Source organism: Macaca mulatta, chromosome 16, assembly GCF_049350105.2.
Source record: "Macaca mulatta isolate MMU2019108-1 chromosome 16, T2T-MMU8v2.0, whole genome shotgun sequence".
Classification (NCBI taxonomy): Eukaryota; Metazoa; Chordata; class Mammalia; order Primates; family Cercopithecidae; genus Macaca; species Macaca mulatta.
Window position 1 is genome coordinate 79,063,032 of NC_133421.1, and position 26,294 is coordinate 79,089,325.

The 26,294-nt window shown below is 41.0% G+C and overlaps 1 protein-coding gene across 7 annotated transcripts in view; it reads left to right on the top strand.

Annotated features, from left to right (window-relative positions):
* The first annotated feature begins 2,000 nt into the window (after positions 1 to 2,000).
* The window catches only part of MAP2K6 (mitogen-activated protein kinase kinase 6), a 142,569-nt gene continuing 118,275 nt past the window's right edge, over positions 2,001 to 26,294 (top strand). For 4 of the 7 annotated variants that reach the window (XM_077968526.1, XM_077968528.1, XM_077968527.1 and 1 more), the window contains exon 1: positions 2,001 to 2,304. Coding sequence is in view for 3 of the 7 variants with exons in the window: in XM_077968527.1 (XP_077824653.1) it covers positions 2,289 to 2,304 (16 nt within the window). In the remaining 4 variants the exon portion in view is untranslated. 7 annotated transcript variants of the gene reach the window in all.

Below are 26,294 nucleotides of genomic sequence, written 5' to 3' on the forward strand. Positions count from 1 at the left end.
TTGCACCGGTGTTCATGGATCAGAAATGCCTTCCTCTTAGGGGCAGAAGCTAATACGGAGATTAGATTGCCTTGACTAATTCTCAAGAATGTCAATAAAGGGGACCAACTTAAGTAAATTAATGTTAGTCTCACAACCTGTTGCATATTTAAGAGTTGATTTGCTGGTTTGCAGCTGAAATAAGACTGCTTCCTTCCCTCTAATGCATCCCTTATGCAGATGGTCCTGGCTTCCAGCATTCTAAATACAATTCCAATAGTTTTCATTAGCAGTCATCAAATCTAGCTGCATCTTCTTTCAAAGTGCCTCTTTTTGCCTTTCACTACTGACCTGACCTATCTCTAGCCTCTCCCAGTTCCAACCCACCTTGATGGCTGAGGGCAAATTTACTTTCTTAAAACAATGCTTGGATTAAGTTACACCCCTTTGCAAGACCCTTTCAACTCCCCGCAAGTACCTGCAGAATAAAGTCTAAACCTCTAGCCCACCTTTTAAGGCCCTGGGGAGTCCTCACCTGTAAAATCCCCCCACCCTCACCACTCCTGCACACAAGGCATTGAGGTCTCCTTGGCATCCTCTGAGTGAGGCTGTCCTTATTTCTGCCACGGTGCTTTGTCCACACCTCCTTGAATTCCTCAATTCCTCCCTCTCTGTCTTAAAAGAACATTTCTGAGTCTGTCTGCTCCATGAAGTAGAAGTCTGAGCTCATTTTTGCCCATGCCCTGCTCGCTCCTCTCCATTCCTTGCAGTGAATTGTTCTAAGCATCTCTGGCTTCCTTGAGAAAGAGGTGATGCTGTTCTCCATCAGGGTGCTGTCTACCTACTATGTGTGAGCGGTACATAATGAATGAACACCCCAGGACCCTAGAAAGGTGCCTGGCACATGTCGGACACGCAACAAATATCTGTTAATTTTAGTGAATAAATTCAAGACATTCGACTTTATTCACTTTCCACCCACTTTCCCCCTAGGCCAGGGACTCTCCTCCCAGGTGAGATAAAATCATCTAGATACCTTAATTTTGATAAAGTTAGCTTTGACGTATAAAAAGCAGAACTTCTCTGTAACCCTGTGAGAAATGAGAAGCCTCCAATCTTCTTCCCCACCCCCACCCCCTACTGAGTTTCGGGTTCCTTGGAAATAACTGACCTGGATCGTTTCTCACAAAACAAAATTTGGCATCTTCTCTACAGAGGAAAGGTAACCTTATCTCCAGCCAGCCAAATCATCCATACATTTTCAGACTAGAAAAAATGTTTTTAAAAATGGAGGTGTGGCCAGGCCCAGTGGCTCACGCCTGTAATCCCAGCACTTTGGGAAGCCGAGGCGGGCGGATCACAAGGACAGGAGTTCGAGACCAACCTGGCCAAATGTTGACACCCCGTCTCTACTAAAAATACAAAAACATTAGCCGGGCGTGGTGGCGCATGCCTGTAATCCCAGCTACTCGGGAGGCTAAGGCAGGAGAATTGCTTGAACCCGGGAGGCGGAGGTTGCAGTGAGCAGAGATCGCGCCACTGCACTCCAGCCTGGGCGATAGAGCTAGACTCCGTCTCAAAAAGAAAAAAAAACAAAACAAAAAAAAAAAAAACACCTAAACAAACAAACAAAAAATGGAGGTGTGAGTGTAAAACGTCTACAGGCAAGAACAGCACAACAGGTGCTGAGCTGCAAAATCAACACACAAAACTCCCAAACAGACCTTCTAGACAAGCCAAAAGCTCTTTAGCTAACCTAATATTCTTTAGCTGTTGTTTCAGAGGCTTTCGAGAATAAAACTGCCGCTCCTTCTTGGCCTTGCCGGTTTTCACCCATCACTGTACTGAGTGTGTCTGACTTGTTTATCTGGACGCAATCTTTGTCGCACCCAGTTATCTCGCTCAGCGACCGAGGCGACCACGTTTCCTTAAATCAGAGCCCCGTGGACTCCGCTGGGAACTACATTACCCAGCGGCCTTCGCGCCCTTCGCAGGAAGGACGTCTGCGCACTAAGATACTCAGTTCCAAGTTTGGAGCTTTTAGCTGCCAGCCCTGGCCCATCATGTAGCTGCAGCACAGCCTTCCCTAACGTTGCAACTGGGGGAAAAATCACTTTCCAGTCTGTTTTGCAAGGTGTGCATTTCCATCTTGATTCCCTGAAAGTCCATCTGCTGCATCGGTCAAGAGAAACTCCACTTGCATGAAGATTGCACGCCTGCAGCTTGCATCTTTGTTGCAAAACTAGCTACAGAAGAGAAGCAAGGCAAAGTCTTTTGTGCTCCCCTCCCCCATCAAAGGAAAGGGGAAAATGTCTCAGTCGAAAGGTAAGAGGCTATTTGCATTAGTTGCAAAAATGCAAAGGGTTGTGCATGCATTTATGAATGCATGGATGCAATTTTCGCCTGGCGATTGCATTTTTAAGTTTGAGGTTTTCCACAGCTCAGTTGCATTTCCTGTTTAGTATGTGTCTTTTTTTGCAGACACAGAGAGTTCCTGTAAGGCAGGGCTTGCAGTTCAGCTGTGCATTGACGTTATTTGCATTCTTCTGCTAGGATTACTGAGCTCTTTTTGCCTTTTGCACAGTCAGGAGAGACAGAGCAGGTTGGTAGCGTCTAAATGTGCAAGGCTTTATATAATTGTAAAATTCTTTACTATGCACACATATTATAAGTAATTTTGTATGCAACAGGAATAGAAACTTTTAAAAACTCTATAGGTGAAGATGAAAGGTAAAACTTGAGTTAAACTACTAGGAAATTAATGTAATCTTATATTCTTTGGGGAATAGACCATTGCGGTGCCAGTATTTAGCTAAATTTCCCATTGATATCGCCTTGAACATTAGAGAACTTTTGATTTTTAAAGGAAGTAAAGGTGAAGGGTGAATAACAGCATATCACGAAAAAGCAGACAAGTCTTGCTCTTCTGAGATTTTGCACTTTACACCAATTGCTTATTGGCTCGCAAAATTTAGAAGCAGCAGTGAAGACCTAAATGTTTTATGTCTGCCCATTTGGGAGATGCTTTGCATCTTGGGGAAAAATATTGGAGGTAAAACTGTACTTTTAAGCATGACAGCAGTGTGAAGGGACTGCACTGTTTCATTGACAACCATAATGAAATATTTTAAGTGTGTAACTTCGTGTGTTTAGTCGGCTATAATAGGTCAGAAGTTCACGTTATGGTTGTTTTCTTTATGTTCTTTTATTTTATTTTCTTAATTTTTGTTTTTAAACACAGTTGTATTTTGCAGGCTTAATGTCACCCTGGGAAGGGGATTTAAAAAAATTCCTGATATGACATCAAGGAGCAGACTGGGTGCTGTCAGGTACCCCTGGGACCCCAAGTCACTTGTTTCAGAACAATTGTTTCTTTACCATAGAGAAAGCATATGCCATATGAGAAAGTATGGAATGATGAAGAGAGGTGTTAGATACTATTGAATTAGGCTACCCAGGACACTATTTGAGTAAGACATGGTGAAATTAAAGGGTCTAATAAGCTTTTTGCCACTTTTTTGGGAGGGTATGTAGGGAGTTGTTGCACCGCTTTTTAATTCTACCTGATGAGAGTCCTATATCTCAGCAGCCCAAGAAGGAAGTAATAATGTTAAGCATTCCAAGTAGCGCTCTACTTTTCTTTGAGTATTAGGGGAGAATGGAAATCTGAAAAGTTAAGAGTGCTGAAGAACCTAGGAATTGACATATCAGGTGGAGATGTTCCTTAAATAGGGAAAACCTAAAATCTCTTTATGGAGTAGAGAAATCATAGTTCAGAAGAGGCAGTCCATGCTTTGCTGTGTTAAAGAGATGGCATTTAGTTACTTTGTATTTGGTAAACATTCGCTCATTCATTCAATTCAGTTTAATATATGTGTAACATATTGCAATATGCATGTATATACATACGTATGTGTGTATATATATGCATGTGTATGCATGTATTGTGTGTGTATGTGTGCACATGATTTGGGGACACACAAAAATATTTAAAATGAAGTTTCTCCTTCAGGTTGGTGAAAACAAAAATGTAAGGAAATCATTATAATACAAGATAACAGGACAGGTATTGAAGAGAAATGGTGCTATTGGAGTTTAAAAATGGAAGTGATTTATCTATTTGGGGGAGAGTCAGGAAGGTTTATGAAGAAGGTGGTGTTTACTGTGATCTTATCTTTGGACTTTAGGATCTAAACTAAATCAGGCTCCTTTTTGCATATTTTTGGACTCACTATGAACATAGCTCCCTCTTAGTAGAGCCCGTTTTTGAGTTGAGAAGCCAAAGGAGGTATTAGCACTGCACTCTTCCCTGTGGATGTGTTTCCAATGGATCAGGTACTGGTGGTCCTTCAAATCAATTCCCATTTACCCAGATGAGTTTTCTTAATTGGATTCTGCTTGGAAAGTACATCTGGAATGAACATGGGGTTCTTGTCCAAAAGGAAAATTATTGGTAGAAAGAAGTGGGTGATCATTTTAGAAATGGCAAATGAGCCAGCCGCCTTGGCCTGGACTTTAAATGTGAAATTGGCCTTATTCAGCTACACTATTCTCAAATGGCCAAAATACTTTCTGCAGTACCAAACTTCTTTTTAATATTCTAACCAAAGAAATGGGAGGAAAAGTGAAAGGTGGATACAATCTCATAGTGTTGAAGAATTTAACAACATGTTCAATTCAAGGACCTTTACGAACTTTCTAGATGACTATAATTCGGTTTAACAGACCTCTAATTTAAGGCACAGCAGAGGCAAAGGAATTACAGACTCCCTGGAAGCTGGAAGGACTGGGTTACTGCTCTACAGCCTTACCAACAGTGAGATTCCGAGAAAGAATTTCTGAAAAAGAAATTTTGTTTTCCACAGTTGTAACTTTAGGTGGTATGCTTTTCAGCTTGTTTATATTAGCTGTCTGGGGTTGAGTTGACATTTTTCAAATATTAAAGCAGTAGAATGCCTTTTGAGGAAATCTGAAATGTAAGTTAACAGGAAGGGCACCCAGAAAGTGCAGGAATTCCTGCACACTACAGGAAGACAAGCTACAGGAAAAATGTGTCATCTACACTACCCGGGAGAGAAAAACTATTGTTATCAGCCATAATGATCTTCGGAGGGAGGGAGAGAAAGAGGGAGTTAGGGAGATCTGGCATCCCCCAGTTCACCTGAAAATATACAAAAAGTTTGACCCAGTTAAAATACACTTTTCTCACTTCTCCTCCTATTCACCTTTAAAAAATACTAGTTGATTTTTGTTGTAGAGAGCAATAAGTAAATCATGTAAGAAATGCCTATGAGGCACAATTCAGAAGCATATAGCAGAGTGGTAGGAAAGGTCTGAACTCTACTGCGGTTCTTTGCGTCTGTAATTCATTCCACCCTGGGAAATGGAATGTGTAAATTTCTTGTTCTCTATAAATTCCTTTGTTAGGTTGTACCAGACGGACTTGTCATGCTTAGCCTGTAATCTGAGCCAGTATGTTTTATAACCCCGTACATCTCAGGACACAAAATCAGAATAGGTACCTTGGGTTTCCTGAGCTTGCTTTGTATTAGTATTGCGTTCAGTTTTTTAGAGCATGTGGCATGTTAACTGTAGGGGGCTTCAGGGGTCTCTGGGTGGTAAATTTAATGTTGGAGAAAAGAGTTGAGATTCTCTTGTCTTTGTTTTTCACGGATTAGTGTTACTTTAATGACTCTCCAGTATTTTAAAATCTGAAAGATCTACAAGGAATATTTTTAAAACTTAAAAGAAATTTCATAAATAACCCTTGTTCATTATAGAAGCATTTCATAGAAAAGGAAACATAAGAATGACTAGTTACTGCATCCCTACATTTGGCATTTATTCTTTTGGACTTTTTTTTTCTATCTATGTGTATGAGGCATCCAAAATATGTGTAAAACTAAGTCTATTTTGTTACCTCTTGTTTCACTTACCAATATATGGCAAAATATTCCCAAGTTTATATATTTCTACATTCATAGTATCCTCTTCCATTGTATTTATTTAAATAGAATCACAATGTTTATTAACTTTCACTATTATGAATATTTCCGTGATGGTCATACCAGTTCATACATTATCATGCATACTATGCCCTTAGATTAAATTCCAGGGAGCAAAACCACAGGCTATGAATGTCCAGTTCTTCTTCGCTCTCCATTCTCTTTTCTTCCTTCTGAAAATAGCTTTTTATTATTGCAAAAAAAAAAAGAAGACATATGCCAATCAAAAAATTCAAACCAAAGATAAATTCACAATAAGAATATAAAACTCACTCAAAGTCATACCACCCAGAGCTAATTACTGTTAGTTTTTTGGGTACTATCTCCACATTTGTATGCACATGTTATTTTACACACTATATATTGTATTTTGTAACTTGCTTTTTTATACTCTACCATATATCTTGGATATCCTTCTGTAGTAGTACACATAAGGTTACCTACTTTTTAATGACTGCATATTTTAATTTGTAGGAATGTAGCCGTTTACTTAATGTCACATTGAGTTTTCAAATAGTTTCCATTTTTTTGCACCACTATACACAGTACTGTAAAGAATACCTGGAACATACATCTTTATACATTTGTCCAATTATTTCTTTAGGATGATTCCTAGAAGTGGAAGTCCTGGGTCAAAGGGCATGTATAGATATATTGCTAAATTGCCCTCCATAGAGGTAGCACTAAATCTCATTTCTACCAATAATATATATATATTTTTTTCTTTTTTTTTTGAGACGGAATCTCGCTCTGTCACCCGGGCTGGAGTGCAGTGGCTGGATCTCAGCTCACTGCAAGCTCCGCCTCCGGGTTCACGCCATTCTCCTGCCTCAGCCTCCCGAGTAGCTGGGACGACAGGCGCCCACCACCTCGCCCGGCTATATTTTTGTATCTTTTAGTAGAGACGGGGTTTCACCGTGTTAGCCAGGATGGTCTTGATCTCCTGACCTCGTGATCCGCCCGTCTCGGCCTCCCAAAGTGCTGGGATTACAGGCTTGAGCCACCGCGCCCGGCCCTCTACCAATAATATTTAGATGTGCCCATTCTCTCCTTTCAAGCATTATGGTAAATATTGCCAAATAAATTGCTTTTCAGGAAGATGGTACCTTTCTTCATCCTGGTTATAACAATTTAAAAAAGTCTTTGGCAGTTTGATGAAAGCTATTAATATTCTACTCTAATGTCATTAGTGATAAGGCAGTTGCATTTCTCACTTTTTTTTGACATTTATGTTTCGTGTGCCCAAATTTCTTTTTCTCTCATGAAATATATCCTTAAAATTTTAATTTGGGTGGCCAGGCACGGTGGCTTACGCCTGTAACCCCACTTTGGAAGGCCCAGGCAAGTGGATCACCTGAGGTCAGGAGTTCGAGACCAGCCTGGCCAACATGGTGAAACCCTGTCTCCACTAAAAATACAAAAATTAGCCAGGCGTGGTGGTGCATGCCTATAATCCCAGCTTCTTGGGAGGCTGAGGCAGGAGAATCACTTGAGCCTGGGAGGCAGAGGTTGCAGTGAGCAGAGATCGTGCCACTGCACTCCAGCCTGGGCAATGGAGCCAGACTTCATCTCAAGAAAAAATAATAATAATAATAATTAATTTGGGGATCAAATTATTTTCAAAGTTAGCCAGAAAATAGCAATATTATAGAGGTTAGGTAATCATGGATTGAAAGTTGGATTCTGTGTATCTGAACAATTTAATTCCTTGATGAGCTCTAATTTTAATTTTAACCTAATGTCTTAAGCGACTATCACATAGTTTATAAACTCATTTTGTTTATGTAGTCTGTAGCTATCCAGACCTATATGAAAATAATAAGAAAAATGTAGTGATCTGATTAAATTCCAGTCTGAGAAATAGCTTACTTTTGGGCATTCCTGCATTTTCAGTTCTCTTTTCAGGCAAAATTAGTTTTTCTTTAGTTTTATAAATAATTCTTACATAGCACCTGGTTGTGTTATACGCGTTGTTGCAGAGAAATTCAATCTGATTTTTCTTTTAGCTTCGTGTGCAATGCCTGATCACAAAAGGTGGTTGACTTAAATTTCTTAGATTTGTTAAAAGAATTCAGTCCAGAATCTTTTAAGATTCTTGTTAAGAATCAATTTTAATGACCTCACAAGTAATATAAGTCAATCAGACTTAACATATCCTTAACATAGCCTTCGTTAATGTGCCTATTTATGCATCCTGATATTAAGTGATAGAATTTAGAGCCATGAACGTTTTATAGTCCAATCACCTCATTTTACAAATAAGCTAACTGAGGCCTTGGAAGTGAGTGACTTTCCTGAAGACAGTAGAGGTAGAGTCACAGGTAAAAGTCAGATCTACAGATTCTCTGTCCGTAAGTTCTTTTCACTAAACCACACACGGACACTAGTAATCCACATTTATAAAATATTTTTTTTTCTTCAGAATCTTTAGTATATTTCGCATTTTTAGCTTTGCTTGTTTTTGTGGGGAGCAGGCTGGCAAGGGGTAGCCGATTGTATACTCAGCAGGGGTTATTTTTCTGTGTCCAAGAAATGGTGACATGTGAATCATGATGGTGGGGTTTCTTACCAGTTCTCTGCCAAAGGATATTTTGCAAATGCTCTCATTTTGATTCCCAGTGCCTACATTGTACAGCTGCAAGTTTTAACCACTGTAATGGTTGTTTGCCTTTTATGGACTGTCTTGTCTGAAAGCTCTTGCTGGGTAACTAAACCTCTTCTTATATATCTTTATATCTCTGACTCTTATAGCATTGTGCTTATCAATAATAGGTGCTCAAAAAATGTCTGACAATGAAAGTATTTTTCATCAGTAAGGATAAGCTCTCATTTGCTCCTAAGTTTTATGAAATATTTGGGTAATTAAATTATAATGCAATTTTCTTCTTGTGCTTCTTCTTTGTTCACACTGATATTCCCATTATGTATTTGCTTAATTATTTGGAAGTTGCAAGAACAGCATGAAAAGCAACTTATAATGGCTGGTGAAGTGTCATTTCTCCTACCTAAGCCTTCTGAACAGATTTAAAAGTTGCACGATTCTCTGCTAACTTTCTTTTTAAAAAATATGAGGAACTAAGATGAATTGTCCAAAGAATCCCATCCAATAGAATTGAAGTGAATTTCTCCATCCTGTGCTGGTTTTAGGAGCTGATTTTTAAGTCTATGAGGCCTCCGAAGGATTGTCAGAGACAATGGTTTTTTTTTTTTGTTTGTTTGTTTGTTTGTTTTTTGAGACAGAGTCTCACTCTGTTGCCCAGGCTGGAGTGCAGTGGTGCGATCTCGGCTCACTGCAAACTCTGCCTCCCAGGTTCACGCCATTCTCCTGCCTCAGCCTCCCGAGTAGCTGGGCCTGCAGGCGCCCCCCACCACGCCCGGCTAATTTTTTTTGTATTTTTGCTAGAGACGGGGTTCCACTGTGTTAACCAGGATGGTCTCGATCTCCTGACCTCGTGATCCGCCCACCTCGGCCTCCCAAAGTGCTGGGATTACAGGCGTGAGCCACGGTGCCTGGCCCAGAGACAGTGTTTTTAACAGCTGGCTGCCCCGTAACAAAACAGGGAACTCCGCGAGGATCACCTCCAAGTGAAATGATTCTTCACTTCCTCCTTGACCACCTCCACTGCCTCTGCCCAGCCCCTTCCTCCCTGGCTTGTTCCCCACTCTGTCTCCTCTGATGGTCGTCCTGAGTTGGCCCACGCGGTTCAGTGTGTAGTCCCTAATCTCCTTTCTGAGTTGAGGAGGATATTCAGGTTATACAATGAAGTCTATCAGAAATCATCGTAATTTTTTGTTTTTGTTTTTGAGATGGAGTCTCACTCTGTTGCCCAGATTGGAGTGCAGTGGTGCAACCTCAGCTCACTGCAACTTCTGACTCCCAGTTTTAAGCAATTCTCCTGCCTCAGCCTCCAGAGTAGCTGGGATTACAGGCGCCCGCACTACACCTGGCTAATTTTTGTATTTTTAGTAGAGATAGAGATTCATCATGTTGGCCAGGCTGGTCCCGAACTCCTGACTTCAGGTGATCCACCTGCCTCGGCCTCCCGAAGTGCTGGGATTACAGGCATGAGCCACCACGCCCGGCCAAATCATCGTCATTTAGTCAACTCGACTCTGAGTTGAAGCATTAAATAAGCATTTGCAGCATCCCTGTCATCTGTTTTAGTTTCTGGTCTGTACGTCCCTCCTTAAGTCAGATCCTTGAGATCAGTCTTCTTCAGACAGACCATTAGCCCCGGATGGAGCTGCTGATCACGACCCCTCCCTGTACCACTCCCAAGGCTGTTGTCATCATCACTTACCCTAAGCCAGTTACTTTTCAGGTAGTATGATTTAGGATGTCCCATAAACACTACGGAGAAAGGTGATGTTATTATCCTTAATTTACGAGTGAAGAAACCTATTTGCCTGTGGCTGGATAGCCAGTCAGTGGCAGAGGCAGGATGGATGTCTGACTGGAGGGCCCCTGCAGCAAACTGCAGCTCCTGGGCCAAATCTAGCTTCAGCTGTTTTTTTTTTTTTTTTTCTTTTTGAGATGGAGTTTCACTTTTGTTGCCCAACTGGGAGTGCAATGGCGTGATCCTGGCTCACTGCAATCGCCACCTCCCGGGTTCAAGTGATCCTCCTGCCTCAGCCTCCCAAGTAGCTGAGATTACAGGTGTGCACCACCACGCCTAGCTAATGTTTTGTATTTTTAGTAGAGACGGGATTTCACCATGTTGGGCAGGATGATCTCGATCTCTTGACCTCGTGATCCACCCGCCTCAGCCTCCCAAAGTGCTGGGGTTACAGGCGTGAGCCACCGCGCCCAGCCAAGCCTCAGCTGTTTTTAAGTACAGCCCGTGAGTGAAGATGGTTTTCCCATTTTTAAATGATTGAAAAAAAAATCAAAATCGATGTTTCATGGCACATGAAAATGATACAAAATTCAAATTCAGCATCCACAAACAAAGTTATATTGGAACACAGCCATGGTCATTCATTTGTATGTTTTCCATGGCTGCTCTTTGCTCTACAGCTGTTGTTGAGTAGTTGCACCAGAGCCCCTATGTCCCACAAAGCCAAAAATGTTTACTATCTGGTCCCTTGCAGAAAATGTTTGTTGACCCTGCCCTTTATGACTTCATTCAATCAATGCTGGGGTCTCTTCATGACAGAGCTCCCAGAAAACATTCCTCTCTGACTTTAATTGGAAGTTGTTAACCTGGATAACTACTGGTCTGCTGCTCAGCCAGAGACCTCCTGGGCCCAGCCCACAGGAAATGTCTGAGTGGTGTCTCTCCTAGTTATAAGAATTGTAGGTCATTGCTCATTTCCTCTGAACTAAGTTACCCGTCTCCTTTTGCCCGTCCTGGGGTCTTTTGCCCTTAGTTGTGTTCTTCCTGTTTGCTTTATATTTCTTTTCTTTTTTTCTTCCCTTCGATGAGATGCTGTTTATTCATTCTTCCCTCAGACTCTTCATTCTCTCCCTATTGATCCCACATTTCTTTAGAAAGTATTAGGTTGGTGCAAAAGTAATATTGTTTTTTTGCCATCACTTTTCATGGCAAAAACCACAATTACTTTTGCACTGACCTAAGAGACCAAAAATAACGCTCCTGCTACTACCATTGCCTGGCTTGTTGGTTATCGTCAGGACCCAGCTCAGAGGTTCCATCATTTCTTTTGTGTAAATGTGAAAGCCTCCCTACATGGTACTAGAGAGATTTCCAGTTATCGTCTCCTGCAAAGTTTAGAGCTGTTTTCTTACATTAACCCCCTAGCCCTGGGTGGGCAATTCTCTTTTGAAGATGAATATTCTTTGTGCTCAGAGTCACTTAAATCGTGGATGATAGAGGGTCTGAAAATGAAGGGAGGTGAAAGCTACATGTAGACAGAGGAGAGCTTTGGTAGAATGAGCCCGGATTTGTTCACCACATCCAGAATGATGTAAATTTAAGTCACGTACAAAAAAGTGCTAATTTCTACCATCCCAGATGGTATCACTGCTGTGATTCTTTCTGTGCTCCAGATACTGTGCTTAGTGATGAATGTGAATTATATCATTTACTCTCACTATGGATCAGTGAGGTGATATCCCATTTTGTAGACCAGCAAACTGAGGTCAGAGAGGTTAAGAACTTGCCTCAGTTACCAAACGGAGAGTGGCAGAGCAGAAGCTTTAGTCAAGGTCTGTCTGACCTCAGCACCTGAGCTCCTGGCTACCCCGCTTGAGATGTCACTCCAAAATGAAGGTATGAAACCCATTACACAAAAGACATGGTTGGAGAAAGAAAAACGAATGTATTCTGTAGGAATTTGGATAGATTTGGGCATACCAGGGCCAAGTATGGTAATTAAGAAGGGCTGACCTGTGTCTAGCTATTTATAGGTTCTTTTTGACATGTCCCTTTATATGTCTTTTGATCACAGAGTACAGAGTCTGACTCATTTTGACTCTTATGGTTGAGTTCCAAGTAGAAACTGCCCATTGGTTGAAGGAGGCTGATTACAATTGGCCCACTGATAGTTACTGGTCTGGATATACAGGAATGTTATGTTAAAATGTAGGTAACAAATATTGCTTCCATTTGCTGTTCTATAGGTTGTATCACACAGAAACTAAGCCGACTCAAACCTTGTGTGTTTCCTTACACATCTAAGTTAAATCAATATTAAAATAGTAACTAGAACGTGGTCAATGTGGCAGCAATCCTAAGTGTGGGGATTCTGCAGCCCCTTTTTGGCTTAGTGACTTCTTTTCTTCCTGGTTGTTTCTGTGTAAATGTAACAAGTGCAATTTCCTTGAAATGATGAATGAACCCACATCTCCAGTGTTTTCCTCTTGTCCTGGACAGAGTGGAGGAAACTGGAATTGCCTGTTTTTGTGGCAGAGGAGGTAGATGGGGATGGAAATGAATTTCCTTTTAAACCCATGAATTCTTTTTTTTTTTTTTTTTTTGAGATGATGTCTTGCTCCGTCACCCAGGCTGGAGTACAGTGGTGTGATCTCAGCTCACTGCAACCTCTGCTTTCTGGGTTCAAGAGATTTTCCTGCCTCAGCCTCCCAAGTAGCTGGGATTACAGGTGCCCACAACCACGCCCAGCTACTTTTTGTATTTTTAGTAGAGACGGGGCTTCACTGTGTTAGCTAGGGTCATCTCGAACTCCTGACCTCATGATTCGCCTGCCTCAGCCTCCCAAAGTGCTGGGATTACAAGCATGAGCCGCCGCACCCGGCCTAAACCAATGAATTCTTTCTCAGCTTTCTCTAGCCAAAGCAGAACAGCTATACCTATGCCTCAGTTGTTTTTCAAGATCCCATGCTGAAGCTGTGGAAATAGATGGTCTGGTTGTTGAGTGACAAGTTATTTGTTCCCTTCCTTTATTCTCCCTCCTCTAATTTCAAATGGGATGAGAGGAGTTAGCCGTAAGTGTAGGGCTAGAATCTGAAGAATCAGTGGGAACAGAATAGTTAAGAGTATGGAAATTATTTTGACGTAAATGCAGAGATAACCTTTTTGTAATATTTGTAAACCTTGTGAGGCAGTCTTCACAGTTTATTTACCTCTTCCTGTACCCTAAACACCTTTGCCATTTAAAAAAAAATACCAAAAACTCTGGACATACCTACAAAGAGAACTTGGATGAGGAGTTTGTTTAGATCAATTCAACAAAGTTTTTTTGTTTGTTTGTTTTGATTTTTTTCATTTAGGGTCTTCTATGTGGCCGAGTCTGGCCTCAACTCTTGAGCTCAAACATCCTCTTGTGTAGCTGGGATTACAGGCAGTGCCACTGTTCCTGGCTCAACCAATACATTTTTTTGGTCTATTGTTATGTTTAAGATATCATGCTGGGTGGAAATAGAAATACATTTGACTTTACTCTTCCACTGATTAGCCATGTAGCCTTGGAAAATCTACTTAACCTCTAGCTTCAGTTTCCTCACCTTCTAAATAAAAAGACTGACACTCATTCACGAGGTCTTTATGAAGATTAAGCAAGGTCATATATGCAATATGCTTTGGCCAGTGCTTGGCATTCATTTATTCAACAAATATTTATTGAGTACACTTTATGTTTGAGGTACTTTGCTATAGTACTCTCTCTATAAACATACATTTGCTTCACTCTTCCTTTCCTTCCAGCCCTTAAAGAGCTTATTGTCTAGGAGGAGGTAAGAAAAGCACAAAAATGTGTAGAATCTAAACTAGAATCCTAGATTAGCTTAAAAGAGGTACTATTGAGTTGGAAAGTCCTGTGAATAAGAGAGAGATCAGGAAAATGTTGACAGGTGTGGAAGTATCAATGTGATTTTTAGAATCAGTGAGGAAATTAGATCCAACATAGGTACAGGAAGGACTCTTGACTTCTAGTATCCAGTGGCGCAATAGAACAATAAAATAGAGCAATTCTTTAGAAGGATTTAAAAGAAAGAAAGAAAGAAAGAAAGAAAGAAAGAAAATGCCCCAGCAAAATATCTGAAGCTCAAGAGACCTTACTTGTGTTTTCTAAGAACTTCCTTTTTCTTACCAAGATTAATACTGTAGCTATTGCTTGTGATTGCAATAGGTGAATAAATGGAATATATCGTATCTCATACTTTTAGGTGTTTTTTGGATTGTGGAAACTCCAGGAAATCTAGAGGTTAATAGTTAAACAAGTATATCATATCAACCAGGTTTATAGACACACTGTAATTATATAAGCAAGCTGTTGGTTCAATAATCAACGTCTAGCTGGGTCAGGGAATATTTTCCAGAGCTTGGCCGCAGCTGTAATTTTCATTTTTTATAACCTGCTAACTTGCCAACCTGCCTTTTCCATTTCTTTTTGCTTTTTTCGAATCATCTGAAATCAGTGTAAGAGAAGGAAACCTGTACAGTGTACTTTTGAATTCTCATTCTATTTGCCTCAAATAAAATAGTGTTCTGGAAAGTTCTTTGTATTACCAAATTGACTTTGTCAAGCATGATATTGGATATTAGCAAGAGAGTTCATAATTTATTTTCTATTTTTAATTTCAGAAAAATACAGTTCCAAGAGATAAAAAGATAAACATATAAAAATAAAAAGAAAGATAAAAATATAGGATAAAAGGTAAATATATTTAATACAATTAATAGATTAAGTAAATTTTTTCTTTTATTTTGGTTTCAAAAACAGAGTGACATATAGCTCTGGGGCTCACAGCGGGCTGTTTCTCTGTGAACCTAGCACTTAATCACCTTCTTTCCCTCAATAACTCCATTCTTTTTTTTTTTTTTTTTTTTGAGACGGAGTCTCGCTCTGTTGCCCAGGCTGGAGTGCAGTGGCCGGATCTCAGCTCACTGCAAGCTCCGCCTCCCAGGTTTACGCCATTCTCCTGCCTCAGCCTCCCGAGTAGCTGGGACTACAGGCGCCCGTCACCTCGCCTGGCTAGTTTTTTGTATCTTTTAGTAGAGACGGGGTTTCACCAGGTTAGCCAGGATGGTCTCGATCTCCTGACCTTGTGATCCGCCCGTCTCGGCCTCCCAAAGTGCTGGGATTACAGGCTTGAGCCACCACGCCTGGCCTCAATAACTCCATTCAAACAGAGTCAGTACAGTGTGAAGGAGGTGAACTGAGTCACCCCTAGTCAGATTCATGCAAGCCACAGGGCAGTTTTGGCCTCACTTTGGTGTGCGGTTAAAGACAACATATGACCCAGCCAGGTAGAAGACCTGCCAGCCATATCATCTCATTCAAGTGGCCTGCAAAGTCTTCTTGCTAGGGACTTTGTTCCTGAATGAGCCGCTATTTTTGTACGGAAAGTAGAGGGAAAAAATGCAGATTTAATTCTGAAATTGGTTTAAGAATGGGATTGAGAAATTTTGATATGTTCAGTCTAGAATAATTGTTTTCCATCCCGAGTTTCATTCTTTCTTTTCGATGTAACCCTATCTAAGGACAGGATAGCTAGTCAGCGTTGAGCAAGACATGGGACATGGAGGACTAGCTGTTTTCTTGGTTGCATTTAACAAGCATAATGGAACAACCAAATAAATTATCTGTACCCCACTCTGTGCTAGATTGATACAAAAATGAATAGAATCCTCTAACTACCCTCAAGAAGCTCATATTCTAGTGGGATGTATATGTTTGCTAGAGTTACTGTAACAAAGTACCACCAATTGGGTGGCTTAAACCATGGAAATTAATTGTCTTGCAGTTCTGGAGGCCAGAGGTCCAAGATCAAGATGGCAGCAGGGTTGGTTCCTTCTGAAGGCCATGAGGAAAAATGTTTTGTGCTTCTTCCCTGGCTTCTGGTGTTTGCTGGCAATCTCTGCATTTCTTCCCTTGTATACTCATAGCCCAGACTTTGCCTTCATGCTCACATGGCATTCTGCCTGTCTGTGTCTGTATCCAAATTTCCCCTTTTTATAAGGAAGCCGGTCATATTAAAGTCAGGGCCCACCCTACTCCAGTATGACATCATCTGTCATCAAGTAAGGTCCCATTCAGAGATGCTGAGGGTTAGGACTTCAGTATATTAATATTAGGAGGACATGGTTCAACCTGTAACATGGCAGGCAAACATGGTCAGTAAACTAATGATACTCTGTGTGAAATGCATGTAAGTTCTCTGGTATAAGATACGGGTAGGATACCAAAGAAGGCGGGTGCATAACTCAGCCTGGAAAGATCAGGAGTCTGTTGGTAGAGGAAGGACCTTAAGTTGATATAGCAGAACTTGCAGTGTGGTTCTCAGGAGAATAAGGAAGTAAAACAAGAGACTTCCCATCTGGTCCTTGAACGGACAGACTACCTGCCCTTTCTTCTGTTTTTTTTTTTAATTGTTGATGACAGACTGGATGGTTCTAAACTGGGGTGTGTTAAATCAGAGAACACACACACACACACACACACACACACACACACACCCCACATGTTGTTGTATTGATTTCCAAAACTGAATTTGTGTTCAGTGGTAATGAGACCTACACAACACTCTCTGGTTATCACAGGCAGCTTTGATGTATAGCTACAGGGACCGGACTTGGTGGCTGGGAGAAAGGGTCGTCCTTCCCATTGTAACAAATGGTCCTAGTCCTATTGGGACAAAGCTTCAGAGGGAGAGAGTGGGCTGGGCTGGTGGCTCATGCCTGTAAACCCCAGTCAGGCTGGAGGCTGAGACAGAAGGATCACTTGAAGCTAGGAGTTTTGAGACCAGCCTGGGCAACATAGTGAGACTTTATCTCTACAAAAAGTGGAAAAAAAAAAAAAAAGAAACATTAGCTGGCATGGTGGTGCTTGCCTGTGGTCCTAGATGCTTGGGAGGCTAAGGTGGGAGGATCACTTGAGCCCAAGAGTTCAAGTTTGTAGTGATCATTCCACTGTACTCCAGCCTGGGCAACAGGGTAAGACCTTGCCTCTAAAAGGAGAGAGAGAGAGAGAGAGAGAGAGAGAGAGAGAGAGAGAGAGCTAGATAGAGGGAGAGAGAGTAAGAACCAAGTCATGGCAAAGCTTATTTTTAGATACGGCCTGTAAGTCTTAAAAAAAAAAGTATTCATGTGTTACAAAGCTCTTGCAATATTGATTATTAACCAAGGTCTTTTCAACTATGTGTATATTTCCTAGAGCTAATATGCAGCTTTATTTTCTTTATGTGATCTGGATACCTTTAGTATAAAATTGTGAGTAAAATATCAGGAGCTGTTTCAGTAAGAAAGGACACTAAGGAAAGAAATTGTTAGGCGTGTTGTGTGAGGTGGTTGGGGGTCAGGTCAGTGGAAAGGAACTTTTCCAGCTGAGAACTGATGTCCATCATCCATCCGATTATCCTGCTGGGGTGTCGATGGCAGCAGGCTTCAAGTGTGGGAGCCAGGTGGGCAACCCAGAGAAAGTCACAGGAAGGTGAGGCTGGGGCCTGGGCATCCCTTGGAGCTGGGTGGAGGGATAGTCATGGGACGGGTGATCCAAATAACAAAAGAACAGGTGAGCAGCAGAGCCTCAGCAGAAAGTCAAGAATTAGATGAGTCAACGTGGAAGGGGAAGAAAGACATAGTAAAATAGGCTGGGCACAGTGGCTCATGCCTGTAATCCCAGCACTTTGGGAGGCTGAGGTGGGTGGATCACTTGAGGTCAGGAGTTCGAGACCAGCCTGGCCACCATGGTGAAACCCCATCTCTACTAAAAATATATTAAAAAAGAAAATTAGCCAGGCATGGTGGTACATGCCTGTAATCTCAGCTACTCAGGAGGCTGAGGCATGAGAATTGCTTGAACCTGGGACGTGGAGGTTGCAGTGAGCCAAGATCGTGCCACTTCACTACTCCAGCCTGGGCGATAGAGTGAAACTCTGTCAAAAAAAAAAAAAAAAAAAGAAAGAAAGAAAGGAAGAAAAAAGAAAGGAAGAATAAAATAGAGAAGCCAATTGGAAACCACGAATCAGAGAGTGAAAAGATTCAAGAAACTAAGCTGCAGAATCCAGACAGTCATGTAAGTTTTTATTCCATATTAGTTCTGCTGTAAGAAATGAGTATACGCCTCTGTTTCAGCTTCAGCAGCAATTTTTGTTCATCCGGCTGTTATGTGAAGATGCACTCATAAGAAGCCTGAATAGGGTGTAGAAGGACACACAGAAAAAGAGCAACAGAAACTAGTTTGGGGCTTGTTTCAAACAAGCCCAGACTTATCTTCCATGCTGAGTACCTGTACACAGCTCTCTAAGTGGGACCAATGGAGTCAGAGGAAAACAGGAAGCCGTGAATCAGCCGGACTGTCAAGCCACTTTGTGTAAGACAGAAAGCAGCTACTGGTTTCTCTCTCAGGTTAGAGGGAGCACGCAGTCTAACGTGAGCAAGGAACCCTGAGCTCTAGACTTCTCCATTCACGGCAAAGCTGGATAGAAGAGATGTGAGTGCTTGAGGAAGGGTTATTCTGCTATTGTGTTCTAAAAATGTATCAGGGCGATGTAGAGCCACTCACTCAGTCTTTGGGAAAGCATTTGGCCCGTATCAAGAACCTGGACAATTTTCATACCCTTTGATCCAGCATTTTTATTTATGAGAATCTAGTCTATAAAAGTGATTATTGAGTGCCAACTGTGTGCAAGGCTTTGTGATAAGCACTTTACTAATTAGGTCTAATCCTTCTCAAAACCTGGGCAGTAGGCAATATTTATCTCCTTTTTACAAAGGAGGAAGTTGCAACTTTGGTGAATAACTTGTCTCAGATTATATGGTTAATGGGTGCAGAGCTGGGATTTGAATCTATTTTATTTAAATACTAAAGTTCATGCTTCTTTCTATACCACTGCTGTGTCCAAACAGTGAAAAACAGAAACACCCTTATTGTATAATATACAATTATATTATATACAATTATATTATATACAATATAGTATACAATTATACTATATTGTATATTATACATATAATTATATCTTATATATAACAATTATAATAGTAAGGGGATAGCTTAAGTTATCAAATACTCACTTGATGTAATAGGTTGTGAGGAGAGGACAGTACCATTAATGGAAAGATGCCTGTGACCCAGGAAGGATGGATATAAATGTATCTGGAGTGTGATCACAAATAAGTGCATGTGTTTGTGTATTTATGTGTGTTTTGTTTTACCTTAAGTAAGAGTCTGCGTTAAGGAGAATTTCATGGAATCCAGTTGCAGGAGGTACAGCTGGGCCTGGTAGGAGCTAAGTAATGCATTCTCTGACTCCCTCCCTCTTTCTTTATCCAGTCTATCCCCTCCTTTTGCAGGGCCCCTCATTCAGCTTTTCTCTGAGGGTCTTACCTGCTTTCTGCCTTGCTTGTGGACCAGGCTTTTTGCTCACTCATCAATCAACATGCACGTAGTTTAAAAGAGTCACCTTCCTGTGACTTTCTTGCATCTATATGATGCGTAGTTGTTTCAGTTGTTTCTTGCATCTGTATGATGCGTAGTTGTTTCAGTTGTTTCTTGCATCTGTATGATGCGTAGTTGTTTCAGTTGTTTCTTGCATCTGTATGATGCGTAGTTGTTTCAGTTGTTTCTTGCATCTGTATGATGCGTAGTTGTTTCAGTTGTTTCTTGCATCTGTATGATGCGTAGTTGTTTCAGTTGTTTCTTGCATCTGTATGATGCGTAGTTGTTTCAGTTGTTTCTTGCATCTGTATGATGCGTAGTTGTTTCAGTTGTTTCTTGCATCTGTATGATGCGTAGTTGTTTCAGTTGTTTCTTGCATCTGTATGATGCGTAGTTGTTTCAGTTGTTTCTTGCATCTATATGATGCGTAGTTTTTTCAGTTGTTTCTTGCATCTATATGATGCGTAGTTGTTTCAGTTGTTTCTTGCATCTGTATGATGCGTAGTTGTTTCAGTTGTTTCTTGCATCTGTATGATGCGTAGTTGTTTCAGTTGTTTCTTGCATCTGTATGATGTGTAGTTGTTTCAGTACCCACCATATTTTGGCTGCTTACACTTTCTGGTCTGAGATTACATTCTCTATCTTTCATTAAAAAAGAGAAAAATGGGCTAATGTGATGAGGAGTGACTGCCGGATTGGCTGGATCTGAGTCAGGTGTTCACCCCTGTGCATGTGAGGTGTTACCCCATGGCTCACTACCCACTTGGAGGTGCTGTAGATCCAGGTTATCTGGGTAGGGGTCACAGAAGGAACAGTCAAATGGCTGATATCATACACAGACTGAAAGGAAATGCATTAAGCAAATGAAAGGAACGGATATGGCTGGTTAGACTGATATTTAAATGAAACTTTGTAGTATTGTGACCTGTGGTTTTTTACAACATTCTTTTAATACAAACTCTGTATAAGGTTATATACTATCAATCATTAAGAGCTTGGTTTTTACTCCAGAAATACCATTTAACCCAGCAATCCTATTACTGGGTATATACCCAAAGGAATATAAATCACTCTAATATGAAGATACATACACACATAAGTTTATTGCAGCACTATTCACAATAACAAAGACTTGGAACCAACCCAAATGCCCATCAATGATAGACTGGATAAAGAAAATGTGGCACATATACACCATGGAATAACTATGCAGCCAGAAAAAGGAATGAGATCATGTCCTTTGCAGGGACATGAATGAAGCTGGAAACCATCATCCTCAGCAAACTAACACAGGAACAGAAAACCAAATACCACATGTTCTCACTTATAAGTGGGAGTTGAACAATGAGAACGCATGGACACAGGGAGAGGTAAAACACACATTGGGGCCTGTCAGAAGGGGTGGAGGAGGGAGAGCATCAGGACAAATAGCTAATGCATGTGGGGCTTAATACCTTGGTGATGGGTTGATGGGTGCAGCAAACCACCATCGGACACATTTACCTATGTAACAAACCTGCACGTTCTGCACATGTATCTTGGAACCTAAAATTTAAAAAAAAAATATAAAAAAGATCTTGATTATTACAGATGCATCTCCTTGGATTTGCTTATATTCTTGGTGAGGGGAAGAGACTCAGACCACATACACTATGATTTGTTCTGTTGCTGATTACCTTTATGAAGAGACCACTGGAGCAGTAAAAAGGGCTACAATACCCTCTGGTGAACAAACTGAGGCAATGCCCTTGAACCAAGAGAACCGGAAAAGGCACGCTGATGCTCTCTAATGGTTAAGTGACAAGTACAAGCTTAATTGTCCAATGATGTGACAGTTGCCCAATTATATGTGGTACAAAGAGTCAGGGCAAGAGATATCAGGTACAATCTAAAGACAAGACTTCCGAATCATGGAATATTACACGTAGCAGGGACTTTGGAAATCAGCTAGGCCAACCACCTCATTTTATAGATGCAGCAATTACGACCAAGAGAGATTAAGTAACTGGAAAGGCCAAGGTAGTGGTGAGCCAAGTATGGAACACAGATCTTGTAAAACTCATGCCTGTACTGTTGTTAGGATCTCAGTGCATCTTGAAGCTAAGTCATACTTGGACTCTCTGGGGAGCCCTTATGGTCTTCCTATAAAGACAGAAGCTAACTCCTGAGGCTTAAAGATAGAAAACAAACAAGAACCCCAGGCATGGTGGAAATCGGGACCTCTGTTTATTCAGTCGGTCATCTGCTGATTGAGTGGGTCTGTTCAATCGTGCATGTAGCCATTCCTCCATTTATTAATTCCTTGGACATGTATTAGCTGCTTCCCTGTGTGGTTCACTGCTAGACATGGAGAGTGTACAGAGAGATGATTCCTACCTTCTAAAAACTCATATTCTAATGGGGGACAGATGTCGCTGTCAGTATTTGTGATGTAATGATAGCTCAAAGGGAAAGTGATTATTTACCGCTTGGATCTTGAAAGGTGAATAGGAGTATCAAGGTTTGGGAGTGGACTGTCAAAGCAGACACAGCTTTGGTCTATGGGGCAGGGTGAAATGACACGAGTTTCCAGAAAATTCTAAAGTTCTGCATGGTTGGGATGTAGGGATCACCTAGCAGACCCGTGAGAGATGAGATAGGAGAAATAGACAGGAGCCAGGGTACAGAAGGCCTTGCAGTTGAGGAGGCATTCATTGCTTGACTTCGATATACTATGAAGTGCTGCTGAGAGAGGGTTTCTTCCAGCAGCTAGATTAGCATCATTTTGTATTTTAGACTCAACTATACATCTATGTCCCTTAGCAACAGGTTTTTGTTAATATTCTGAGCTCAGAATGGAATGGACAGCCAAATTGGCTTTGAAGAGCTTTCCTTTGGCAAATCTACCGCTAAAAGATACCAACCTTTACAGAGAAGAGAGTTTGCCCGGGTTGATTAGTACCGAATGTAGTTTTCTTTAACTACCATTTGATGACTCAACTCATAATGACATTTTGTTGGCATTTCTCCAACTTGCACTTGCCTCTGTTCAACAGGGCATGCCTTGAGGTCTGATTATACGGTTTTCATTCATACAGCATGTCTCCCCTTTGCTTTTTGTTTTTTAGCTAAGTAACTTCATATTCCTGCCTGCCAAGAACCAGGGAGCTTGCTGGCCCTCCCCACTGGCCTCTTCCATGAGGTCATGCGAGTGCTACTCACTCACATTTGAGTGCCTGCCACTCTGGAGGTTTTACAGAACAGAAAACTCGGCCTCTGTGTTCTAGAGCTGGAGTTTCTGGGCCTTTGGAAGTCAGTCTTAATCTCTGAAACAGGAGAGTGCTCCAGGGTTCCAGAGTCTTACAGAAGTGCAGGAAAATGCACCGAGCCTATGATAAAATGCAAAGCCACACCTAACATGGGCTCTTCCACATTTCATAAGCAGTTCACATTATTTTTTAGTTTTCCACTTGCTTTTTTTTATCTCGAAATTTCCAAAGTCTGTATCCACAGCCTTGCATAGTTCTTAGCAACAAACTTAGCAACAAATCAGAGAAAAAAATTAGTTATCTATATTTTTAACAAGATCTGTGATCTCATCCACATCCTCTAACTGCCTTGGGCCTCAGTTTTTTCATTTGTAACTGGATGGTCACTACATACTATTATTTTAAAGAATTATCTAATTTGATTAGGAAAATGCATTAAGGCTGAGAAATGTGAATACAGAGATATGGTACAAAAGCAAAAGTGTAAAATTAAGACGGGTGAATGCTAGCGGATGAAATATCTCAAACATTTCCTGCACTCCAGTTGGGCTCAAGGAAATCATCCATGCTTTTGTTTTTGGTAGAAGCTTGAAAAAATGAATTACTTAAACCATATTCTAATAGTAATCTGAATTTATATATAAAACCGACCCATGTTTGTTTTCCAAAATGCATTTTTCCATTTTCACTCTGCTAGGAATAAAAGATAAACAATGGAGATAGAGGAAGAATGACCTTTGAATAAGAATTGTAAATGCGTCCAGGCGCGGTGGCTTAGCCTGTAATCCCAGCACTTTGGGAGTCTGAGGCAGGTGGATCATGAGGTCAGGAGTTCGAGACCAGCCTGGCCAATATGGTGAAACCCCATCTCTACTAAAAATACAAAAATTAGCTGGGTGTGGTGGCACATGCCTGTAGTCCCAGCTACTCAGGAGGCTGAGGCGGGAGAATTGCTTGAACCCGGGAGGTGGAGGTGGCAGTGAGCCGAGATGATGCCATTGCACTCCAGCCTGGGTGATAGAGTGAGACTCTGTCTCAAAAAAAAAAAAAAAGAAGAAGAAAAGAAAGACTTGTAAATAGTAGAATGTAAGATTAAGAAAGGTTGTGAAGTTTTCAAGGAAAGAACAGCATTGGCTTTGTGAGTTGGTTTAGATCTGATGTTTGTAAAAAAAAAAAAAAAAAAAAAAAGAAAAGAATTTTTTCTTTTCTTTTTTTTTTTTTTTTTTTTTGAGACAGAGTCTCGCTCTGTCGCCCAGGCTGAAGTGCAGTGGCGCGAGCTCAGCTCACTGCAATCTCCACCGGGTTCAAGTGATTCTCCCGCCTCAGCCTCCTGAGTAGCTGGAATTACAGGCACCCACCACCACGCCCGGCTAATTTTTATATTTTTAGTAGAGATAGGGTTTTGCCATGTTGGCCAGGCTGGTTTTGAACTTTTAACTTCAGGTGATCTGCCCTCCATGGCCTCCCAAAGTGCTGGGATTACAGGCAAGAGCCACTGTGCCCAGACAAAAAACCAATAATTTCAAATATATTCCAATCATTTGGAATTGATTTAAAATAAAAAAAAATGTGCTGCCAGCATTAGATTGTTAGACTACAAACAACACTTTAAAAGAAGTGAACAGCTGTCACACTTCTCTGTCCTCTGTAGAGATTTAACTTTGGAAAGATAACAAGTTTGTAAATTAACAGATCTCATCTAAATTCCATCCTTTTCCTGGAGCTTCTGCCATCCTAATCCCTCCCCCTCCAAGAACACAGCCCATTGATTTACTTGATCCAAAGAACTTTTACTTCCTTTCGCTCACTGTTGGATGTGCTAATAGGCAGGGTTAAATGAAGATTGATGAAGAAATACTATAATTATTTTTGTTTTATAATAGTGATTTTACAGTAAATATTTTTTATATAGTTTTACAAAAATACCTTATGGGAGTTTTTGCTTTGGTTATTTACACCTTGGAAAGAATTTTAAGAATTTTCTATCTTGTTTACAATGTTTTATCCTCAGATTCAGGCTCGGTGCCTGACACATAGTAGGTGGTCAACAAGTACCTTTAGAATAAAGAAATTATTTTTATCAGTATCCAGGGCAAGCCTTATGCAAATCTGTGAAGTGGACTAAGTTGGTTTTTACTAAATTCATCCTCCCTTTTCTAGTATTTCCTCTCCCTTCTTCTCGTAGGAGAAGATCTTGTCACACCTGCAGAATCCTCATGCGTCCTCTTAATATAGTTGACCCTGAAAAACGTGAGGATTATGGACACAGAGCCCCCCATGCCGCTGAAACTTTGCATGTAATTTTCTCTCTCTTTCTCTCTCTCTTTTTTTTTTTTTTTTGACACTGTCTCACTCTGTCACCCAGGTTGCTGGAGTACAGTGGTATGATCTCGGCTCACTGCAGCCTCCATCTCCTGGGTTCAAGTGATTCTCCTGCCTCAGCCTCCCAAGTAGCTGGGACTACAGGCTCTTGCCACAGGGCCTGGCTAATTTATTTCTATTTTTAGTAGAGACGAGGTTTCACCATGTCGGCCAGGCTGGTCTCAAACTCCTGACCTCAGGTGATCCTCCCGCCTTGGCATTCCAAAGTGCTGGGATTACAGGTGTGAGCCACCGCACCTGCCTGTATATAACTTTTGGCCCCCCTAAAACTTAAGTATCAATAGCCTACTGTTGGCCAGAAGCCTTACCAATAACATACACAATTGATTAACATATATTTTGTATCTTATATGTATTGTATGCTATGTTATTACAATAACCTAAGCTAGAGAAAAGAAAATGATATTAAGAAAATCATCAGGAAGAGAAAATATATTTACTAAGTGGAAATGGATCATCATACAGGTTTTCATCCTCATTGTCTTCACACTGAGTAGGCTAAGGAGGAGGAGGAACAGGAGGGGTTGGTTTTGCTGTCTTGGGGTGGCAGGGGTGGAGAGGAAGGTAGGAGAGGCAGACACACTTGGTGAAACCTTTATTGAAAAAAATTCCACGTATAAGTGGACTCGTGCGGTTCAAACCCTTGTTGTTCAAGGGCCAACTGTATATGTATATATTTTTATTGTGGTTAAACAGATCACGCAGAATTCACCATTTTAATTATTTTAGAGTGTACAATTCAGTGGCCTTTTGTTTATTCACAAGGTTGTGCGATCATCACCACTATCTAATTCCAAACCACTATCATCATCACAGAAGGAAGCCCTGTACTTATTAAGCTGTCGCTCCTCAGCCCTTCTTCCTGTAGTCCCTGGAA